Source organism: Amblyraja radiata, chromosome 1 (assembly GCF_010909765.2).
Source record: "Amblyraja radiata isolate CabotCenter1 chromosome 1, sAmbRad1.1.pri, whole genome shotgun sequence".
Lineage (NCBI taxonomy): Eukaryota > Metazoa > Chordata > Chondrichthyes > Rajiformes > Rajidae > Amblyraja > Amblyraja radiata.
The window spans coordinates 99,170,787-99,193,322 of NC_045956.1; the positions used below are offsets into that span (position 1 = coordinate 99,170,787).

General features: G+C 43.0%; 1 protein-coding gene across 2 annotated transcripts in view; it reads right to left on the reverse strand.

Annotated features, from left to right (window-relative positions):
* Nucleotides 1-504: 504 nt before the first annotated feature.
* The window catches only part of rell1 (RELT like 1), a 66,584-nt gene continuing 44,552 nt past the window's right edge, over nt 505-22,536 (reverse strand). The window contains exons 5-8 of one of the 2 annotated variants that reach the window (XM_033026743.1): nt 16,696-16,911; nt 10,352-10,502; nt 10,038-10,071; nt 505-3,414 (exon numbers count right to left, since the gene is read on the reverse strand). In XM_033026743.1, coding sequence (XP_032882634.1) covers nt 10,042-10,071; nt 10,352-10,502; nt 16,696-16,911 — 397 coding nt within the window. In that variant the 3' untranslated portion in view covers nt 505-3,414; nt 10,038-10,041. The remainder of the gene's footprint in view (nt 3,415-10,037; nt 10,072-10,351; nt 10,503-16,695; nt 16,912-22,536) is intronic. The other variant, XM_033026752.1, reaches the window with a different exon arrangement.

The window sequence follows — 22,536 nt, forward strand, 5'->3', positions numbered from 1 at the left end:
TTACCTGTCACCCCCAAAAAAGACCCAATTATTCCTTCAATTTTCAGCCTGCCAACTAATTTTCGATCTATGCCAGTATATTATTCAAGGTCCTACGCTTTAATTTTAGAATTAGCCTCTTACTAGTATCAAAGGTCTTGCAAAAATCTAAATACACCACATACATCTGCAAGATGAGGGAGGCCCATTCTCAAACAAAAACTTTATTTTCCTTTCACATATCCAAGCCAACTTTTTGCAATCCCAGTGACGTTTTCTAAGGTTCCTGCCATTACATCTTTTATAACAGATTCAAAAAGGATTCTGACATTACACAGCTTACTCTAATTTAACTCCATTGCAGCAATGTAATCCAATTTGTTCAATCACTCATTTCTGATTAGAATAGCATTCTATTAAGAATAAGGCATTGAAAATGGCTAGTTTAAGATCTTATCCAAATCTTTTGCATTTTCTACTAAAGGATTAGTGAATTTATTTGAAGAACCTCGTCGCAATATCCAATTAGACTAGAGCAACAATATTTTATTGAACATTTGCATAAACAAGAGACATTTCATGTATTAAAATGTAGTTTTAAATGTAGATTTAAAATATTACTAACCAATGCAGGCACAGCACCAAGAAGAATCAAGGTTTCAATTGATCCCTCCCTGCATGGTTCCTGCATTCCCCACCCACAAAAGCTACTCCTGAACTTAACATTTGTGATATATTCAAGAAGCATGATAGGATGCTTAAAAAGTAAACCTGCCAAAGTATACAGAACACTTACAAATCTGCAAAGAAAAACTGTATGCAAAATAAGCCTCCAAAAAAATGGATGTAAAGCCATAAAGTTAGTACGTCACAACAAAAAGGTTTAAAAAATGAATATTGCACAAAGAACAATCCTAGAATCCACATAATTGAAGTTTATTCCTCAAGGGTACCACCCAAGGATAAAACAGCTCGATTATTATTAAATGATTCATGTTACACAGAACACATTGCCACAGCTTTTTTTTTTAAAAGGTAACTTTAATATTTGCACGACACCATATATTTTCATTTACTCCCAAAGAATGTCCTGAAACTGTTAATGCTAAATGAAAAGTTATTGTTGTTAAGTTCACTGGTATATCGATTGTTCGCCCAAAAGGTTCCTTTGGTCAGGTCAATTAACCATATGCAAAAAACAATTCTGAACCCATGTGCTACAATCACACATTTGATGTCTTAATGGTGTATTTTTCCAGAACACATTTCAACAACTTGAATTCTATTTCTGCACAGCTAGAGAAGCAGATCAGAATACCAAGTACTGCAAGATATAATGTTGCAATCCAATAAAAGCTGCCATATTACCATATGTGCGCAGTACCAGCGGATGGGAGCTAAATGTTAAAGAAACTTTATTGCACATAAATACAATGTAAACATTAAATAAACATATCTTGGTACGATTTTACAATGTCAGGATAATGAGTCGTGAACAATTATTGTAATGGCTGTGGTGCAACACAGAAGAGTTTTGCACCCTCGTTTTTGTAAGATTGGCCACCACAGAAACATTCCATTCCTTAAAAGGTGTCACGATTTTAATTGTTGATACTCCTTGTATTTTAGCCTTTTTTTTCCTTCAGCAACATGACCAGTTAGCAAATGGAAATACAAAAGACTAGATGTTGGAAACTTGGAGGGGAAAGGAAAACAAACTGAAGAAGGATCGCAACTCAAAACATCACCTGCTCATTTTGGTGCACAGATGCTGCTTGACCCACCTTCCAGCAGTTCGACTAGTTGGCATTTCCCCTTCATATTTTATTCTGCAGTGACTACCAATAGAAAATGTTCCAAGCAGGGCAACATCACTATGCTTGATGTTTATACATCATGTCCAAAGTGATCACACTTTCCAGGAAAAGCCATTAGTCAGCAAATCGACTGTTGGAGCTCAAGGGAATTGAAGACTTAAATGTCAATTTTAGTATTTGAGTATCAACCCTGTTGAAAATTAACTAGATTGGGTCTTGTGCTTATGATTTACAAATTGGAATGACAGAACTACACATTTTTTTGTTTTTTGCTAGTGTCAAGAGCATGGAGTTTAAATAAAAGCAGCTTTTTATTTTGATAAGCAGCATTGCATTTTCAAATAGTTGTACTCCATTAGCATTTTGCAATGGTTAGCTAGACATGATTTATAAACTAACAGGTCAATTTTACTTTATTGAGCTAAGAAAACTAATTTTTCATCTATTCAGGTATATTTCTTATCCATTTTTTTGCCTATTACTTAACACCCACATCAATTTAAAACGTTTTCTTCACAAGGGTGTACTTGTGAAGAAAATCATACTTTACCTTACAGCACAAATATGTTCCCTTCACTACATCAAAAACTATTAAATTATTAAAGTAAACATGGAGCTGCAATGACCCATCCGGTATTTTGTATAATATTATTTGAAAAGAAGTCCACGCATTTCCCAGTTATTTGAAGGTTGAGCCAGAATACCATCATTAACATTTTCATGCAGGAAAGCATACATGTTTTGGATTCACATCTTTGCAAGTCCACGCATATTAGAAGATGTTACTTTATATTGGTCTGAAGAAGGGTCGAGATCCGAAACGTCACCTATTTCTTCTCTCCGTAGATGCTGCCACACCCGCTGAGTTTCTCAAGCATTTATATTTAATTCTCCCTCCCACCACCTTTTTATCCAAATTGCCTCAATTCGCTCAAACTCTTACTGAAATTTCATGAGAATGATATGCCCTTTGGTACCTCAATTAATTGATTTTTTGAAACGAAGAGACTAATTTTCTATATTTGAAACACAGAAGGGGAAAGAGTAAATTCCATGTTCTTGTTCAGAATAAGTCAAACAAATGTAAATGCAGAAACGTCAAGATCGTGGAGCCACAAACGGTAATCTTGCTGATTTATCTCCTTCTGTAGCACCACGGCAGATTACAGCACCTCATTTCAATTATCCAGTTTAAATAGCAGAAATAAAGCTTTCTTGAATACATAAGATTTATATTATAATTGCTTCTATTACAAATGGAAATAAATGATATTTGTTAATTCCAATATAAAAAATGTTTTACATTCCCAAACCATCTCTGCCCCACCATGAGGCATTAATGAGTTCAATGTAAAGGAATTCAAAATGACGGCAAAATATTTCTAGCAAGTATATTGACCAATGTAAATACATATATGATTCATGACTAAAAATATATTTTTACATGTTTTGGCCTCTGCTAATTTTTCATATGGATAACCATACAACATTTAAAAAAATACTGGAAACATTTAAAAAGACCACTTCTATACAGTTCGATGCAAAGTCAATTTCATATTTTGGTTTTCATTCAGGAACGTGCAACACCTCTTGTCTGCTCTTGACGTGATTTCAACTGCTGAGATAAGTTAAAAAAAAGAGCAGAAAAAAATTAAACCACTAATTATTGGCAACTAAACAGGATTTAATTCATATCTTTGTTCTTTATTCGATTTAAAGAGTTAAATTTCTGTAGCAGTTAAAGAAATTACAATTTCAAATCAGACTTCTTAGTTCCACATCTTGATTCTTGGTCCTCCAAAATATTCCAAATGGAATTTAAACTGGAATTTTTTAAAAGGAGCAAAAACCAACATAGAAACATGAAAGGTACACAAAAATGCTGGAGAAACTCAGCGGGTGCAGCAGCATCTATGGAGCGAAGGAAATAGGCGACGTTTCGGGGCAAAACCCTTCTTCAGACTGATGGGGGGTGGGGGGGGAGAAGGAAGGAAAAAGGGAGGAGGAGGAGCCCGAGGGTGGGGGGATGGGAGGAGACAGCTCGAGGGTTAAGGAAGGGGAGGAGACAACAAGGGCTAGCAAAATTGGGAGAATTCAACGTTCATGCCATCCAGACGCAAGCAACCCAGGCGGAATATGAGGTGCTGTTCCTCCAATTTCAGGTGTTGTTCACTCTGGCAATGGAGGAGTCCCAGGACAGAGAGTTCGGATTGGGAATGGGAGGGGGAGTTGAAGTGCTGAGCCACCGGGAGTTCAGGTAGGTTATTGCGGACTGAGCGGAGGTGTTCGGCGAAACGATCGCCCAACCTACGCTTAGTCTCCCCGATGTAAATCAGCCGACATCTAGAGCAGCGGATGCAGTAGATGAGGTTGGAGGAGATACAGGTGAACCTTTGTCGCACCTGGACATGAAACACCAGTTGGCGCCACCAGCAGTGGCTGCTCACCAACAGTCCTTCCTTCTTTTTGTTATTTTAAATGTTTAAAAAAAAGTATGTTTTAGTGTTCCTTGGATTGTTTTATGTGTGTGTGGGGGGGTTGGGGGAAACTTTTTTTCCCCCAATCTCTTGCCTCGATGGAGATGCGATATTTTTCCGTATCGTATATCCGTCCCCACTGCGACCTAACATCGTCGAGTGGCGCGGCCTTTCCTGGAGACCAAGCCGCGGGAGTCTACGGGACATTAACATCGCAGAGCTTGCGATCACTTTGCCTGTGGACTTTAACATCGTGAAGCCCGCGGTCTCTGCTAAGGATAGGTCGACTCGGGAGCTCCATGCTGCGGAGAGAGTTTCAACTGCCCCGATGCGTGAGTTTCGATCACCCCAACGGGAGAACAACGGATGAAGATTGAACTTTATTGCCTTCCATCACAGTGAGGAATGTGTGGATGTTTATGTTAACTTTTATGTGGTTATGTGTCTTGTTGCTTTTCACCTAGCATGGCTGTATGGTAACTCAAATTTCACTGTACCTTAATTGGTACATGTGACAATAAACTAACCTAACTTCTATAGGTGCACAGTAGAGAGCATGCTGACCGGTTGCATCGTGGCTTGGTTCGGCAACTTGAGCGCCCTGGAGACGAAAAGACTACAAAAAGTAGTAAACACTGCCCAGTCCATCATCGGCTCTGACCTCCCTTCCATCGAGGCTGGCAGTATCATCAAGGACCCACACCATCCTGACCAAATACTCATCTCCCCGCGCTACCTTCAGGTAGAAGGTACAGGAGCCTGAAGACTGCAACAACCAGGTTCAGGAATAGCTACTTCCTCACAGCCATCAGGCTATTAAACTTGGCTCGGACAAAACTCTGAACATTAATAGCACTTTATCAGTTTATTTATTCATGTGTGTATATATTTATATAATGGTATATAATGGCACTGATCTGTTCTGTAGTCATGCCTACTATGTCCTGTTGTGCTGAAGCAAAACAAGAAATTCATTGTCCTATCAGGGACACATGACAATAAACTTGAATCTTGAAACCTTGACTTTGAAAAGAGTTTGCAGGTCCAGAAAGAGAGTAGATGGGTAGAGAGAAAGAGAGTAGTAGGCAGTCAGTGCAAAAGTCCCTTATGATAATTTCCCTCTAAAACTGTAACACATTCCATATTTATTAAACAATATGGCCTCCCAGGGGAAAAGACAGTAGCAGAAGGGTCTGTTGTGGGGTAGGAGAGAAACAAAACTAGGCGAGCGACTGTGTTAAAGAATGCTATTGTAAGTGGGAGGAAGGGTGCAGATGGGTGTTGCTTTAGCTTAAACTCAGACTCCAGAATAGTTTGTTGCCTCCCTGATGTTAGGGTCAAGGATGACCTGGAGCAGCTCAGGACTTTCTGAAGGGGGAGTGTGAACAGCCAGTGGCAATGGTACATGTTGATACTAATGACAGATAGAGTTGAGTTTAGTTTATTGTCACATGTACAGGGAAAAGCTTTTGTTGCGTGCTAACTAGTCAATACATGAAAGACAATACATGATTACAATTGAGCCATTCACAGTACAGGTACGCGATAAAGAGAATAACATTTAGTGCAAAACAAAGCCAGTAAAGTCCGATCAAAGTTAGTCCAAGGGGCTCCAACGAGGTAGACAGTAGTTCATGACTGCTCTCTAGTTGCGGTAGGATGGTTCAGTTGCCTGATAACAGCTGTGAAGAAACTGTCCCTGAATCTGGAGGTGTGCATTTTCACACTTCCATACCTCTTGCCTGGGAGTCGGGAGAAGGGGGAGTGAAGGGATAATAGTTTGCAACAAGAGTTCAGGGACAGGTTTGTGGAGCAGAACCTCAGAATCTTGAATAATTTCTTGAGTGAGTGAGTGGAAAGGAAGAAGATATAGTCAGATGAATACATGACTGATAGGATAGTGAGGTATGGGCTTTAGGTTCCAGGATCATTGCAATCGTTGCAAGTAAGCATACATCTTCAGAGTATGTGGTTACACTCTCCCTTGTTGGAGATGACCATAGTCTGCCACATTTGTGGCACAATTGTTACTTGCCATGTATTAGCCCATGTCCAAATAAATGTTGTCCAGGTTTTATTGCTAACAGGCATAGGCAGCATCATTTGCAAAGGAGTTGCGAATGGAAGTGAATAGTGTGAATCTTCAGCAAACATCCTCATGTCTATCATTATGATAAAACGTCATTGATGGAGCATTTATTGGTCTGGTACACTGCCCTGACGTACTCCACCAGTTAGGGAAACCTGTGGACATCCAACTCCTCCTGACCCACAAGGAGTTGGGAAACAGGCAAATTATTAATCCTTAAGTAAGTAGGTTTATTGGCCAAGTATTCACATACAAGGAATTTGCCTTGGTGCTCTGCCCACAAGTAACAACACGACATACAGTAACAGTTACGAATGACTCAGAAAACACTAAACATTAATAATAATGAAACTTTAATGATAAAACACCATTGATCAAGCACGTGAACCAACAAAATACCAGATCAAAGGGAGGCTACAGATTTTTGGCTGTTGAGTAGAGCAACTACTCGTGGATAAAAACTGTTTTTATGTCTGGCTGTGGCAGCTTTGAAAATCCGGAGTCGCCTTCCAGAGGGAAGTGATTCAAAGAGTTTGTGGCCAGGGTGAGAGGGGTAAGAGTTGATCTTGCCCGCTTGCTTCCTGGCCCTTGCAGTGTACAGTTCATTAATGGAGGGAAGGTTGCAGCCAATAACCTTCTCTGCTGATCGGACGATTCGCTGCAGCCTCCAGGTGTCGTGCTTGGCGGCTGAGCCATACCAGACCATGATGGAGAAGGTGAGAACAGACTCTACGATGGCCGTGTAAAATTGGACCATCATTGCCTGTGGCAGATTGTGCTTCCTCAGCCTTCGTAGGAAGTACATCCTCTGTTGTGCCTTTTTGACTGTAGAGTCGATGGTAGACCCCCACTTAAGGTCCTTGGAGATGATGGTTCCCAGGAACTTAAAAGACTCCACAGATGTGCTGGTGTTGTTGATGGTTAGTGGGGTGAGGGGAGGGGGAGCTCTCCTAAAGTCTACAATCAATTCCACTGTCTTAAGAGCATTGAGCTCTAGGTTGTTGCGACGGCACCAGGATGCCAGCTGTGACACTTCCTGTCTGTAGGCAGATTCCTCCCCATCCTGGATCAGTCCAATCAGGGTTGTGTCATCCGCAAACTTGAGAAGCTTGACAGAGGAGTCAGTGGAGGTGCAGTCATTGTTGTAGAGAGAGTAGAGGAGAGGTGAGAGTACGCAGCCTTGCGGTGCTCCTATGCTGAGCGTTTGTGCGTCCGAGATGTGCTGTCCCAGCCTCACATGCTGCTTCCTGTCTGTCAGGAAGCTGGTGATCCACCGATAGAGGGGTTCAGGCACAGTCAACTCGGAAAGTTTGGAGTGTAGTAGCTCTGGCACAATGGTGTTGAATGCAGAGCTAAAATCAACAAACAGGATCCTCGCATAGGTCCCCTGGCAGTCCAGGTGCTGTAGGATGAAGTGCAGGCCCAAGTTGACTGCATCATCCACAGATCTATTGGTCCGATATGCAAACTGCAGAGGGGCCAGCAGGGAGTTAGTGATATTTTTCAGCTTGGCCAGCACAAGCCTTTCGAGTGTCTTCATGACTACAGAGGTCAGTGCGACAGGCCTGTAGTCATTAAGACAAGTAATCCTTGCCTTTTTGGGTGCAGGGACAATAGTGGAAACTTTGAAGTAGGCAGGGACAGTACATCTGTGCAGGGACTGGTTAAAAAAGTCTGTATATACTGGTGCCAGCTGTTTGGCACAGAGCTTAAGAGTAGAGGGGGAAACATTGTCAGATCCTGGAGATTTCCGGCTTTTTTGTCCTCTGAAAAGCCTCTCCACCTCCTCTATTTTTATTGTTGATGATGGAGAAATTATGTTGTGCAGCTCGGAGGGTGTGGGTGATTAGGTGTGAAGTGGTGATTGGAGAGGGGTGGGTGTAGAATGAGATCAGGCTGTGAGTGAGTTAACCTGTTCTCAATGTGGCTATTGCAAAGCAGCATACAACTGAGTGGACCTAAAATCTGTGTTATGGTACAGATGATGAGGCTGTAAAGTTTAAATCTTTAAAAGTTTAAAGAGCAAATAGCCACTTTCAGGGTTTTGAAACCTTGCTGCTCTCTTCTGGACATGTGACAAAGGTGGTGAAGAAAATTGAAGCCCAGAGAAAGCTACTTGAAATGAACCAATTATCACGAATGTTTCTTTTCTCTCACTTCCATAATAAATAGCATTGTTTCTGTACTAATAAAGCAAAGCAAGGGAAACCTCACAATTAAATGTGACAGTTTAACTATATATATATATTATAACTTTGCTGAATATTTCAGAAAATCAACTGTATATGACATATTCCCAATTTATCTATCCCATTGGGAGGAAATTTTATGTTTTCAAAATATAAGACTTTATTTTATTGAAAAAGTCATCGCGGAAGAAATGTTTCAGAATTATTTTGGTCGCGTTAAACGAGAGATTGAGACAAAAACTAGTTGGCTGTTTACACATTCAGGTGATTCTGGATGACAAAGTTTTACTTCCCTTTCACCCGTGGTTTCCTTTTAACCTTGTGACAAGTTGTCTGGCAAGAATGAAGAGAATTTAAGTATTAACCCTATTGATTTAAATGAAGGATTAATCAATATCAGTGCATACTAAGGACAATGGATAGAAATATGACCAGCTAAATTCTGCAAAATTAAAGATCATCATATTTATGGTTTTGATATACCGTGACTCTTTGATTTGCCCTGTTGACGCAAATGCAGACACACAGCAGAATTAAGAATAAAAACCACTGACTAAAGCGAATATGTATGCTTAAGATAGACACAAAAAGCTGGAGTAAGTCAACGGGACAGGCAGCATCTCCGGAGAGAAGGAATGGGTGATGTTTCGGGTCGAGACCCTTCTTCAGACCCGATACGTCACCCATTCCTTCTCTCCAGAGATGCTGCCTGTCCCGCTGAGTTATTCCAGCTTTTTGGGTCTATCTTCGGTTTAAACCAGCATCTGCAGTTCCTTCCTACATAATATGTATGCTTGCTGTCTATGGTCTCACATCAGTGGAACATTGATGTTATATATTGGAATGAAATTTATTTGTCATGGGATAAAGTTAACAGCCAGTGAATGCTAAGTAACATGTGCAATCAAGGGCATCTCATGAAATCCCATGTTCATATTGCCTGCTGTTCTTTGGACACACATTGATTAGAGAATAAAGGACACATCTTATGCAACAATGGACAACAGCCTGCAATATCTTTACACAGCTTAAATGGAGATTTTCATTTTGTTAAAAATTGACAATTTACTGATATAAAATAAAGACGATGGGAGGCATCCCATAATACAATATCAGTTAAGTTTAAAGCTGTGCCACTGTGTCAGCCTAACATCGAGCTGTTATAGCATAGCTCCAATGATCAAGGTTCAATCCTGACTATGAGTTTCTCCTGGGTTTTCTCCCACATCTGAAATACATGGAGCTTGATAGAATTGCCTGCTGTAAATTGTCCCAGATGTGCAGATTACTAGTAGAATCTGGGAGGAGTTAATCGGTGTGCAAGGAGAATAAAACACGGGATTGTGATGGGATTAGCGGCAGTGGGTAGTTGATGGCCAGCGTGTACTCTGGTTCAAAGGGCATGCTTCTTTGCTACATGATTATGGCATTAAATGTAGTATTATGGTATTAAATGTAGTTTTAAAATGTTTTTAAAATGCCTTACCTCATCAAACAACTTTCTGCAAAGCTTCAGTTTCCTGCAAAAATCACCAAAAAGAAAATATTATACAAAAATTGCATCAATTAACAACAGTGTCTGAAGGAATTCATAATTACAGGCACTCATGATTACAATCAACTACAAAAGGAGAGAAGTAGAAACAAGGAACTGAAAGGCGAAGATGCTTGTATACAAATTTGACCTTACAAGAACTTGCCATTTTTTCACATCAAATACTATGTTTCTATTAACTTGGAAATTGGCAAATTAACACATTGATTATTGAAGTGTACAATTTGCATAATATTTTTACACACCTCTTTTTCATTCAATTTTGTTGGTGAGTTTGGCACTTCACAGTCATCTGAGTGGGTGGTGTTGATCGTGTTGGCACTTTCTGGAGGCACTGGAAGCAACTCTTTTTGATTACTGGAACGTGTTTTTGGATCAACATGTGTAACACGAAATCTATGAAGAAATTGTAAAAGATTACATTTATAATAACGAATCACACACAAATACTGCACTGTTATTTGCTTCTGAGCTTATCTTCCTTCCTCATCATAATATCTCTAAAACATGTCAAATCACCTGCATTTTCTACAACTCAAATTACAGACAAATACAAAATTGTAGAATTTAGAAGGATGAGAGGGATACTTATAGAAACATATAAAATTAAAGATGTAGGAAAAATGTTCCCAATGTTGGGAGAGTCCAGAACCAGGGGCCATAATCTAAGAATAAAGGGAGGCCATTGAAAGCTGAGATGAGAAAAAAAAATTCACCCAGAGAATTGTGAATTTGTGGAATTCTCTGCCACAGGAGGCAGTAGAGGCCAATTCACCGGATGAATTTAAAAGAGAGTTTGATAGAGCTCCAGGGGCTAGCGGAATCAAGGGATATCAAATCAAATCAACCTTTATTGTCATCTTGCAAAGCAACAGTTGCACAGTGCAAAATGAGAAGACGCTTCCCAGGAGCATCGCACATGAAACTTAAAACATTTCACACTATCAATAAAAAACAATCCTGTCCCTGATGAAACTGTATAAATAGTTAAAAGCAGGTAAAACAGCAACATTAAAATACAGTAAAACCAATCATTAAAATGTCCAGGGCAGCTGATTTGAGTGGCCAGTGCCAGAGTTATTAAAATGTCAGTGCAAAGCCGCAGAATCAGGTGACTGTGAGTACAGAGTGACTGTTTAGCAGCCTCACAGCCTGTGGCAGGAAGCTGTTTAGCACTTGTAGTCCAGGCTTTGATGCTACGGTATCTCTTGCCTGATGGCAGGAGATCCAGGCGTGTGTGGAGGGGGTGCAGTTTGTCCTTAGCTATTCTCAGAGCTTTTTTCAGACAGCGGCTCTGGAACAGTTCTTGTACCGAGGGTAGGGAGACGCCAATGATCCTCTCTGCTCCCCTCACTACCCTCTGCAGAGCCTTCCTGTCTGAGCAGTTGCAGTTGGAGTACCACGTGTTTATGCAGTACATGAGTACAGACTCCACCGTGCCCCTGTAGAAAGTCCTGAGGATGTTGGTGGGGAGTGAGGCTTGTTTGAGTTTCCTCAGGAAGTGCAGTCGCTGATGGGCCCGTTTGACAATCCCAGTGTTGTTCCTGGGCCAGGTGAGACTGTCTGTAATTTGCACTCCGAGGAACTTAATACTCTCCACTCTGTCCACTGTGGTGCCACTGATGTTGAGGGGTGTGTGTTTTGGCTGCGCCCTCCTGAAGTCGACAACCATCTCCTTTGTTTTGTCGACATTTAATGCTAGATTGTTGTTGCCGCACCAGTCCACTAGTTGTTTTACTTCCTCCTTGTACATTGATTCGTCATCTCTGCTGATGAGTCCCACCACTGTTGTGTCATCCGCAAATTTTATGATCTTATTGTCCCTGAATCTGGCAGCACAGTCATGTGTGAGCAGTGTGAACAACAGCGGGCTGAGCACACAGCCTTGAGGGGAGCCGGTGCTCAGCGTGATCGAGCCTGAAGTGTTCTTGCCAACACGGACTGACTGCGGTCTCTCTGTCAGAAAGTCCAAGATCCAGTGACACAGGGTGGTGTTGAGGCCCAGCAGGGTTAGTTTCTCCACAAGTCTCTGTGGGATGATGGTATTAAAAGCTGAGCTGAAGTCAATGTACAGGATTCTGGCGTAGGTGTTTTTGTTTTCCAGATGAGTGAGTACTGTGTGCAGCGTGGTAGAGATGGCATCTTCTGTAGAACGGTTGGGGCGATAGGCAAACTGGAGGGGGTCTAACGATGAGGGGAGGCTGGCAGTAATGTGAGGTTTCACCAGGCGTTCAAAGCACTTCATTATTATTGGGGTCAGGGCGACAGTCATTTAGGCAGGCAACAACTGGTTTCTTTGCTATTGGGATTATTGTGGAAGTTTTGAGGCATGTGGGGACAATGGCTTGACTAAGGGAGATGTTGAAGATGTCTGTTAGCACATCTGCTAACTCCTCAGCACATTCCTTGAGCACACGTCCTGGGGTGTTGTCGGGTCCGACTGCTTTCCACGGGTTGACCTTAGACAGGATTCTCCGTGTGTCCATTGAGTCTATGGTCAGGACTGGCTGGTCGGTTTGTAAGCAGGGGCTGGCTCTCCCCTTGGGTGTGGTGTTTGCTGCATATGAGGAGAAGGCAGGCAATGGTTACTGATTGTGGATGATCAGCCATAATCACAATGAATGGCAGTGCTGGTTCGAGGGCCAAATGGCCTCCTCCTGCACATACTTTCTATGTTTCTATGTGTATTGAAGCACAAGGGCAGCATTTGTCCTAGCATGTTATTATCAATCCAATAAAACCAGTGTTTCATCAGGTGAAATCTCATGACCTGTCAGCTGTTCTCTGGCTTGTTACCGGCAGTCGTTTCTCCTTAATTACTCTATCAAAACTCTTTATGATTCCAAACACCTCTATCAAGTACCTCATAATCTTCCTGGGTCTCTCCTTTTATATCAAATATCTTACCACATTACATGACAGAACAGTGGTGGAGAGAATTCCTGGGTGTACTTATATCCAAAGATCTGTCCTGGCCCCAACAATCAATGTAATCATAAAGAAAGCCCATCAATGCCTCTAATTCTTTAGAAGACCGAAGAAATTTGGTATGTCGCCGAATACTCTCTTGATCTTCTGCTGGTGTACCGCAGAGAGCAAATTGACCTGTTGCACCACAGCCTGGTTCAAATGCCTAGAAATGCAGAAGATTGAGAAAAGTGGTGAACACTGCACAGTCCAACACTGCTACTGACCTCCGCACCATTGAAGGAATCTATAGCAGTCGCTGCCTCAAAAAGGCAGTGAGCATCAACAGAGACCCACACAACCCTGTGCCACACTCTTATTGCACTCCTGTCATCAGGAAAAAAGTACAGGAGAGAGAGAGAGAGAGAGAGAGAGAGATAGAAGACAGATAGATTCTTTATTAGTACAGGTGTCAGAAGTTATGGGGAGACGGCAGGTGAATGGGTTAGGAGGGAGAAATAGATCAGCCATGATTGAATGCGGAATAGACTTCATGGGCCAAATGGCTTATTTCTACTCCAATCACATTACCTTTTGACTAATGACAGGACAGGAGCCTGAAAACTGTAACATCCAGTTACAGGAGCAGCTTCTTTCCAACAGCCATTAGGCTATTAAACACTACAACTGCCAAATAAGCATTTGTTGTGTGCTGCTGCAAGTAAGAATTTCATTGTTCTGTTTCGGGACATTCTTGACTCTTGAATACTAGTAAGTTATGTTTCACACATCAAATACATGTCAATAATATTCCTAAATCAGACCACTGCCTTTCACCATACTCTACTTTTCCTGAGCTTCCAAGGCATTGACTGCAGGACCTCAAACCTCTACCTACCTATACAAGCTATCAGCTCTCATGCTGATCCCCTTCCCAATATCCACCCTCACATCCTTCTGTCAATGTACGATACTTTAGTTGGAAGAAGGCCTTTATGCAAATAGTTTATTCCCTTGACCACCATGTTTTCATTTTGATGTAACTCCCTTCCAATCATTTACTACAGCACCATGGAGACACAATAAACTGTGAACATTTCCATTATTCAATTTCAAAAAAAACTTTGATACTCCTAAATTATGTGGATTCTTGTACTGTCTCTCTCTTACCAGGCTCCCAGTGGGCATTCGCCTAGTATCATCCTAAACTCTGTTGATTCTGCAAGAAATACTGAACTTCTTGCAAGGTGTCTTAAAATGCACAGGCTCAAAAATTCCAAACCAGAGTTAAATTGAAAGCTCCTCCTGAACAAATAGTTGTCAAGAACTCAACAGGATTTACAGATATTGGGTTACTGCTGTTGTTAATTCTGATCAAATTGTAGATGCCAGGACACTAAAATTGAGTAAAGGCTTCTAGGCCATTTGGTCAATTTAAATGTGCCTTCTGCAGAAATGGGACAAGCTGCAGAATGGTGCCAGCTTGTCTGGAGACTAGATAAGAGTTGCAGGGAAAGAATGGGACAGCTGCAGGTTCTTACAATTAGGTGTAAATTGCATGAAATTGATTGGGTGAATGGAAACCAGACAAACACATTGTAAATATTGTTGCAAAGTTTTACTTTGCTAGATGTTGATTGCCTTGTCTGGGGTTTCTTGAATATCTGGGAAAATGTTGCTATGTTTGCTTCCTTTCAGAAGCTCTGTTTGAATACAATGTATTGGTTACTGTATTATTGAGTTAGGGAAATGTCTATCATGTACTGTGTTACTCGATATCTGTTATTGGACTGTATAGAGACCACCCCCATATGGTTTGGCCCCTCAAGGTTCGGGGACCTATAAAAGGCCGCTCCCTCGAGGTCCTGTGTCGATCTTCTGGGAGAACGCTTGGGACTGTGTGACCTTTTTGGAGTGTCTGCTTGCACAAGGCTAGAAGGGCTTGGACAAGCAGTTACAAGGATCGAACCCGCGGTGGTTGGGTATAGTAGTGGGGGACTGTTGTTGTGTTTTTCCAAAATAAAGTTTAGATGCGCAAGTGCTTGACTCAGTATTTTATTGACTGAAACTAGACTGGGGGAAGCTTAGAATGAGCTATTTACACTGTCGCCTTGTATCGCCATAAATGTCTATGATCAAGAAATTAATTTGTACTACAATTCCTCAAACCCCGAGTCCTAACCCAATAATTGTGCAAGGCCCCTAGCAAGGATTCAGATTCTCACCCTTATTCCCAGATCACCTCAATAATACATATACCTTCTATCTTTCCATAACTAAAACTCTGATCTTGTTATCTTCCGGTTTGTGCAGTCTTTCTATTTGCACAAAAAATGTTTGTGATAGCGCTACAATTTTTTGCCAGTTCACTCAACGTCCTCCCGTGCTGCAAGTCCACCAAGTTTCATTCCGATCGGTTGTATGTTGTAAAAGTTAGCAAGGTTTAAAAAAAAATGTAAACCACGCGTGAGCAGTTCGATCTCTTCTCCTGCCATTTAGCGCCACGCGGATTGGTCACTTCCCCTGACTCACCGGGACGGTCCGCCCCTTCCTGCACCATCGCGTCTTTACTGGAGCCGAGGATGGACGGACGCAAGTTTCGGAGGGACCCGAAGCAGCGCAGCGCTGCCCCATGCAGCCTAGCCCCATGCAGCCCAGCGTGGGAGACACAGCCCAGCCCAGAGTCGGAGATGTCACCAAACGGAAAGCGGAGACTCTGATCCCGGTGGAGAACGACCATCGCACCGCCAATTCCAGCTACTAGCCCTCTGGTGCCCTCACTGGCTCCGCCCCCCCTCCCCGTGATGCACCCCTCATTCCCGTCTTTTCTCCAAGCTCACTCCCCCCCGCCCACACATCTCTCCCCCCACTTCGCCCACCCCTCGCCCACACGCCCCTCTCCCCCACAACTCCCCCCTGCCCACACGCCCCTGCTGCCGCCACCCTCCCCTGCTATCACACCCCCCCGCCATCACCCCCCCCACCCTTACACCCCCGCCCACAACCCCCCACCCACAGAACCTCCATTGCCCGCCCCCACATGCCCATAACCCCTGCCCCCATAACCCCCTCCCCGCCCCCATAACCCCCTCCCCTGCTCTCATAACCCCCGCCCCCACAACTCCCCCCCCCCCCACCCACACAACCCCCCCACCCTCAACTCAGCGTGTTATTCTGGTTTCACCTGATGCACCAAATCTAGTTTTTCAATTATTTAGCAACGTATTGGTTTGAACTCGGCTTACAAGATCCATTTGGGTGCATCAAATTTTCTTGGCCGGTATACATTTGCACCAGAATTTACAGCATATATTTTCGTATAATTGTTCATTTTAATGCTGGATCCAACATATATTAGTATAATTATAAATTGTACATTTATCACTGGCCTTTTAAGCTACTTAGCACCTGTTGCTTCATATCCTGTTATTTCTGGTTACTGTTCAGAGGATTCATGCATTATACTTTTAGTGTATCAAACTCTGCACAAGAAAAGATAGTTTTTTCTAAAGTTGGACGGCATTGATTTTCATCTGAATACAGGTTTAAAGATCCGCAGTTTAATCAGTTCCTTGAAATATTACACCAAAAGTTTTCAAAATTTTGTTTACATAGGGTTTCAACTATACTATTGGTGAAATGAAGTGAAAGCATAAACCAGTTCAGATATTAGATTTTTTACCTTCCCACAGATAACACTGTGACCTCCCCAGGTCGACTCCTCCGAAATTCTTTTACACTCCTCGGCTTTCGATGGTTGCAACGTGAACAAGAGCTTATCCCTGCTGCTCCACCAACAGTATGTAGATGATGAAAATTATTATTTGTTGGGCTTCCGGTTGGTGACGAGGGAGTGACAGGACTTTCAGGAGTAAGTGGACTGGGAGGACCATTGGCACTTGAAGGGTTTAAGCAGAGAAAAATAAGGATGGAAATTAACTTTCAATTTGCAATTTTACAGTTTATTCCTCCATCATAATTGCCTCCCTGCCAATCCTAAAAGCCTTTGAACCGGCTACAAATTAAATTGCATGGAAAAGTGCACAAAGCTTTACGTGCAATAACTACCATTGTTCTATTGCACACAACATCCAACAGGTATACTGGTCAAGCACATACCATTATGCACCATTAAATATTACTAGACTACCAAGCCTTCACTGATTAAGCATCCATTTTTTTTTTTTAACTAGTGGTACTCATTTTATTCTCCCCACATTTCCATTAACAGAAATACTACTCCCACAAGATTCCAGCACGTAACTATAGATTTGGGGTAATTTACACTCGCCTACCAATCCACACATTTTTGTGATGTGGGAGGAAACCAGAGCACCCGGACAGTGAGAATGTGCAAAATCCACACTGACAGTAGCAATGTTACAAAATTTTGAGATTTTAAAAATCAAGTCTGTAATTTATCCCATCAGATAAAGCATAAAAAGAAGTTTAATTTGTCACCTAATTCACTTTCATATCTTCAGTATTTAAAAAGTTATGGCCATTTTCATACTCGAAAATTAGCATCTTGTTCTCTATTGCTTTTCCATTGACTTAACACAAAAGCTGTGATCGAGGACAGTCAAATGGCCATAACTTTCTTAAAAATTAAGAGAACTAAAAGAAATGTTCAGTTATTATAGATTGAAGAATTCTGAAACAAATATGAAACAATCTTACTTAGATGACTTGAAATTAAAGCATATAATTAATTAGTTACCTAATTGTAGCTAGTTACAAAATTCAATTACTAGATCTAAACATCTATCAATTTCTTAAGAATAGATTAACATTTTTAAATAGCCTAAGTGTCCAAATAACATTCACACAAGAATTCACAATATAACATAATTTTTAAATCTCATTGTCATGGATTTATGCCAAATGGAAGGAATTTAATGTTTAATACCTGTAAATTAATGGCCATTTAAATCAACTTGCCTGTGGGTTTTTCTGGAATGCGACCATTTGGAACGTTGCGGTTTGCAGTGATTTAGATCCCCCATATCGGCATGAAAAACACTGCCCGTTGGTATGGGGACTAAATCACCGTTTCGCAACTTAAAATATGAACTAAAGGTATCTTAAGGACCACTTTATACATAAATATAAACCGGTTTCTTTTACCTGTCACCTACATGAAATCTGTCCCCGTTGTCGGCGTTGACGGCTTCAGAAGCTGATTTTAAAATCACTCCAGCGCTGAACGAGTCGGGAGATTAAAAAAAAAAAAAAGACAGAACGCCCGTCGGAACGATTCTTCAACAAAAGCTTGCACTCCGACCAAATATAATCCAGGACCAGGTAAGAAAAAAAACGCGTTTTAACCCCGCTCCCCCCCCCCCCCCTTCAAACGCACCAAAATCGCGCACACGGCCAGTGGCAGAATTGCAGCGCCGCTGAAGGTAAGTATTGTAACATGCCTACTGACAGCACCGAACGTTAGGATAAAGATATCGAAGCTTGAAAGCCCAGATGTCTACATTTAAGAACAGTTTCTTCCCCACGATCATTGCACTGAACAAATTACCTCTTTCAACCCCACTTTCCAGAGGTACTGCCATATACTCTCACCTCTACTTCATTTGGTTATTCCATTATTCAAAATTGCACTACAATCTTTGCACCATTCTGCTGTTTTGAATTTGCCTTGTATTTGTAGTTGTTTCTATCATTATCATGTGCATATGTTTAGACTATGTTCTTCATTTCCTTGCACCCTGCTTTCAAACCACAGATTGGGACATATTCAGGGAAGCAGCCACATACGACACCCACGCTGACATTGGAGAATATGCCGACTCTGTGACCAGCTACATCAATAATGCATAGAGGACGTCACTGTTATTAAGAACATCACCACGCGAGCCAACCAGAAGCCATGGATGACAGCGGAGGTCCTCGCACAGCTGAAGACCCGGGACGCTGCCTTCAGAACAGGGGATAAGGCAGCCCTCAGTTCTGCAAGAACTGAGATCCCCGGACCATCAAGAGAGTAAAGCCTGCACGCAGAAAATCCATGGCCACTTCTGCGACGCCAAGGACAACAGCAGACAAATGTGGCAGGTGATCCGGTCCATCACGGACTATAAAGGAGCATCACATTCCAACAACAGCGATGCCTCCCTTCCGGACAAGCTAAATTACTTATATGGGCGCTTTGAGGCACTTAACACCATGCCTGGGAGGAAGTCCACCCCCACCCCAGCGGAGCAGATAATAACCCTGGATTCATCCGACGTGTGGAAAGCCCAAACCAGGGTCAACCAACGGAAAGCCCCAGGACCAGACAACATACCTGGTCATGTGCTCAAGGAATGTGCTAACCGGCTGGCGGATATCCTCACAGACATTTTGAACATCTCCCTGAGCCAGACTACCATCCCCACCTGCTTCAAAGCCGCAACCATCGTCCCAGTGCCAAAAAAGTCATCTGTCTCCTGCCTCAATTACTACAGTCCCGTGGCACTGACCCCCATCATGATGAAGTGCTTCAAATGGTTAGTCATGGGACACATCAAGAATAGCCTTCCCACCTCAATAAGCTCCCCACCAGTTTGCATACTGCCCTAACCGCTCCACAGAAGATGCCATCTTCTCCACCCTCCACGCAGTCCTCTCCCACATAGACAACAAAAAAAAGCCAACTACACCGGAATGCTATTTATTGACTTCAGCTCGGCATTCGACGCAAACATCCCTCAGAAGCTGGTGGGGAAGCTCTCCCTGCTCGGCTTCAATATCCCTGTCTGCAACTGGATCCTGGACTTCTTAACACATTGACCATAGTCAGTCCGTGTTAGCAACAACACTTCAAACACCATCATCCTAAACCATCATCCTCCCAAGGCTGTGTGCTTAGTCCACTGCTATTCACACTACTTACCCACGCCAAACACAACACCAACCAAATAATCAAATTTGCAGATGACCACAGTGATGGGCCTCATCAGAGACAACAATGAGACTGCCTACAGAGAGGAAGTGGCACAGCTTGTGAACTGGTGCGAAGACAACAATCTGTCTTTGAACATCACCAAGACCAGAGATGATTGTAGACTTCAGGAGAACGCAGGCTGCCCACTCCCCCCTGCACATCAATGGCTCCACCATGGAGGGTGAGCAACATCAAATTCCTTGGGATGCACCTCGCTGGTGACCTCTCCTGGTCTCTCGGGAGGGCTCAGCAGAGGCTGTACTTCCTCAACTTTACAGGTTGTGAAACTACTTCCCACATACTTCAGAAATTGTCTTTTTTTAAAGTTGCCAAAACAGCAGAAGCAACACAGACGGGGGGGGGGGGGGGGGGGGGGGGGGAGTGGGGAACGTGAGGAGAAAGGGTGGGGGAGGAGGGGAAATAGAGGGAGAGGAGAGGGGGGGGGGGATTGGGGAAGGTAGGAAGTGGGGAATGGAGGGAGAGGAGGGCAGTGGGGGTGAGGAGGGATAGTGGGGGGGGGGGATTGTGGGAGGTGAGGAGTAGGGGATAGAGGGATAGGAGGGGGTAGGGAGGGGAGAGGAGTTATAGAGGGAGGGAGTGACTGAGGGTAGGGGAAAGGAGAGGTGAGGGAGGGATTGGGGGAGAGGAGGAGAGGGGAAAGAAGAGGGAGAGTGAGGAGAAGGGGAGGGAGTGCTGGGGGATGAGGGAAAAATGAGCTGCGCCTGCACAGTTGGGGGCTATGGGTGAGTGGTGGAATATTCCGTTGGGGAACGGGTTTCGTTGGGGGAACGCGCGTGGTGGAATATTGCATTGGGGAAACGCACTTCGTCTGGTATCATGTAATAACTAGGTAACTTAGTCAGTTAATGTCAACTAGTAGCATTAATATTACCCATTACTAACACATTACACTATCGATGAACTGTATATTCTGCATCACTGACTTTCGCAAGAATTTTAAATTATCCTTTTGCACCTTTGTTGAATTGCCACTAGAGGGCATCAAAGCATATAATGTAAGCAAGATTTTAAACATTTGAATCTGCACATGTTGGAGTGCCAATAAGCCATGACAACAAATTCCAAATCGGAGCAGGTGCTAGGACTATGGCTGCCAACTTTCTCACTCGCAAATAAGGGATAAAAGGTCAAAATAAGGGACAAATTCCCAACGGCAATTCGTTGACCGACTCGGCCGTGGCTGGGTGAATAATGAGTTGGTCCGGGTGCTGAACTGCACACAAAGCCCAGCCGGTGGGCCAGCTGAGGAATATTGGCCCGGGTGCCGGACTTTGCGTGCGACGTTACGCGGCCCAGGCAAAAACTCCTCAGCTGGACCACCGGCTGGGCTTTGTGTTCTGCTGCACGCAAATTCCGGCACCCCGTCCAACTCATGAACCAATAAACGGTCATGAGAAAGAGGGGTGGTGGTGTCGGCGATAAGCGAAGGTCCGACAGCAGGCCGGGCTGCCGACCGATGGGGCCACGGGTGAGGCACTACTGCTGCACTACGTCGGGACGGGTGAGGCATGGCCGGACGCGGCGCTCTGACCCAACAGTCCCCGTCAAATACGGGACAAGGGTGGTCCCGTATCGGACAAACCAATTTAGCCCAATATACGAGATGTCCTGGCTAATACGGGACAGTTGGCAACCCTAGCTAGAACTCCAATGGGTCTGACTGGATCACAAAGTAACATCATGATCCTCGGCTGACACAGTGGTGTAGCCTGTCCTGTTGCTCTTTTACTCCTCCAGTAACCCCAGGTTTGATCCTAACCTCAGGGATGTGTCAAGCTCGTATATTCTCCCTCAGTGTAGGGAATGTGTGAGAAAGTGGGATAACATAGAACTAGTGTGAATGAGTGATCGATGGTCTGTGTGGACACGGTGGGCCGAAGAGCCAATTTTCATGCTGTATCTTTAAACTTTGATTAGGATGCACGGCAAAGACCATATTTATATATATATTTTTAAACAGCTTTCAATCTACTTCCATTGGTTCTATAAAATATTGAAATTCAATCTTCCACTTACAATCAGAGATTGGCATAAAAATTACATGGAAAAATACAACTGAGCGGCAGCCATTGCAAACAATTGACTCTAGACACTAACAGCAAAATGTTCGCACAGCAGGCAACCCTTTGACATAAGTGGTTGTGGAAACTAACCACACAATAATCACACAGGCATTGATTGGTACCTCAATATTGTACAGGTAGTTTTACTAAGTCATGTTTCCATAGCACATATTGGATGTGACTCGATCAATGAACTAGACTTGAGATACAGCTCAGAAACAAGCCCTTCGGCCCACAGAGTCCGCACACCAACACTGACCCCGTACACCAACACTGCCCTTGCACGCTAATGATACTTTACAATTTTACCAAAGCCAATTAACCTACTAATCTGCATGTCTTGAGTGTGGGAAGAAACCAGAGTGGTGTCAGCCATGGTGTCAGTGTCAGCCATGACCACATTGAATGACGTGCTGGCTCGTAAAGGCCGAATGGCCTACTCCTGTATCTATTGTCTATTACCCAGAGAAAACCCACGTGGTCACAGGGAGAACACACAAAC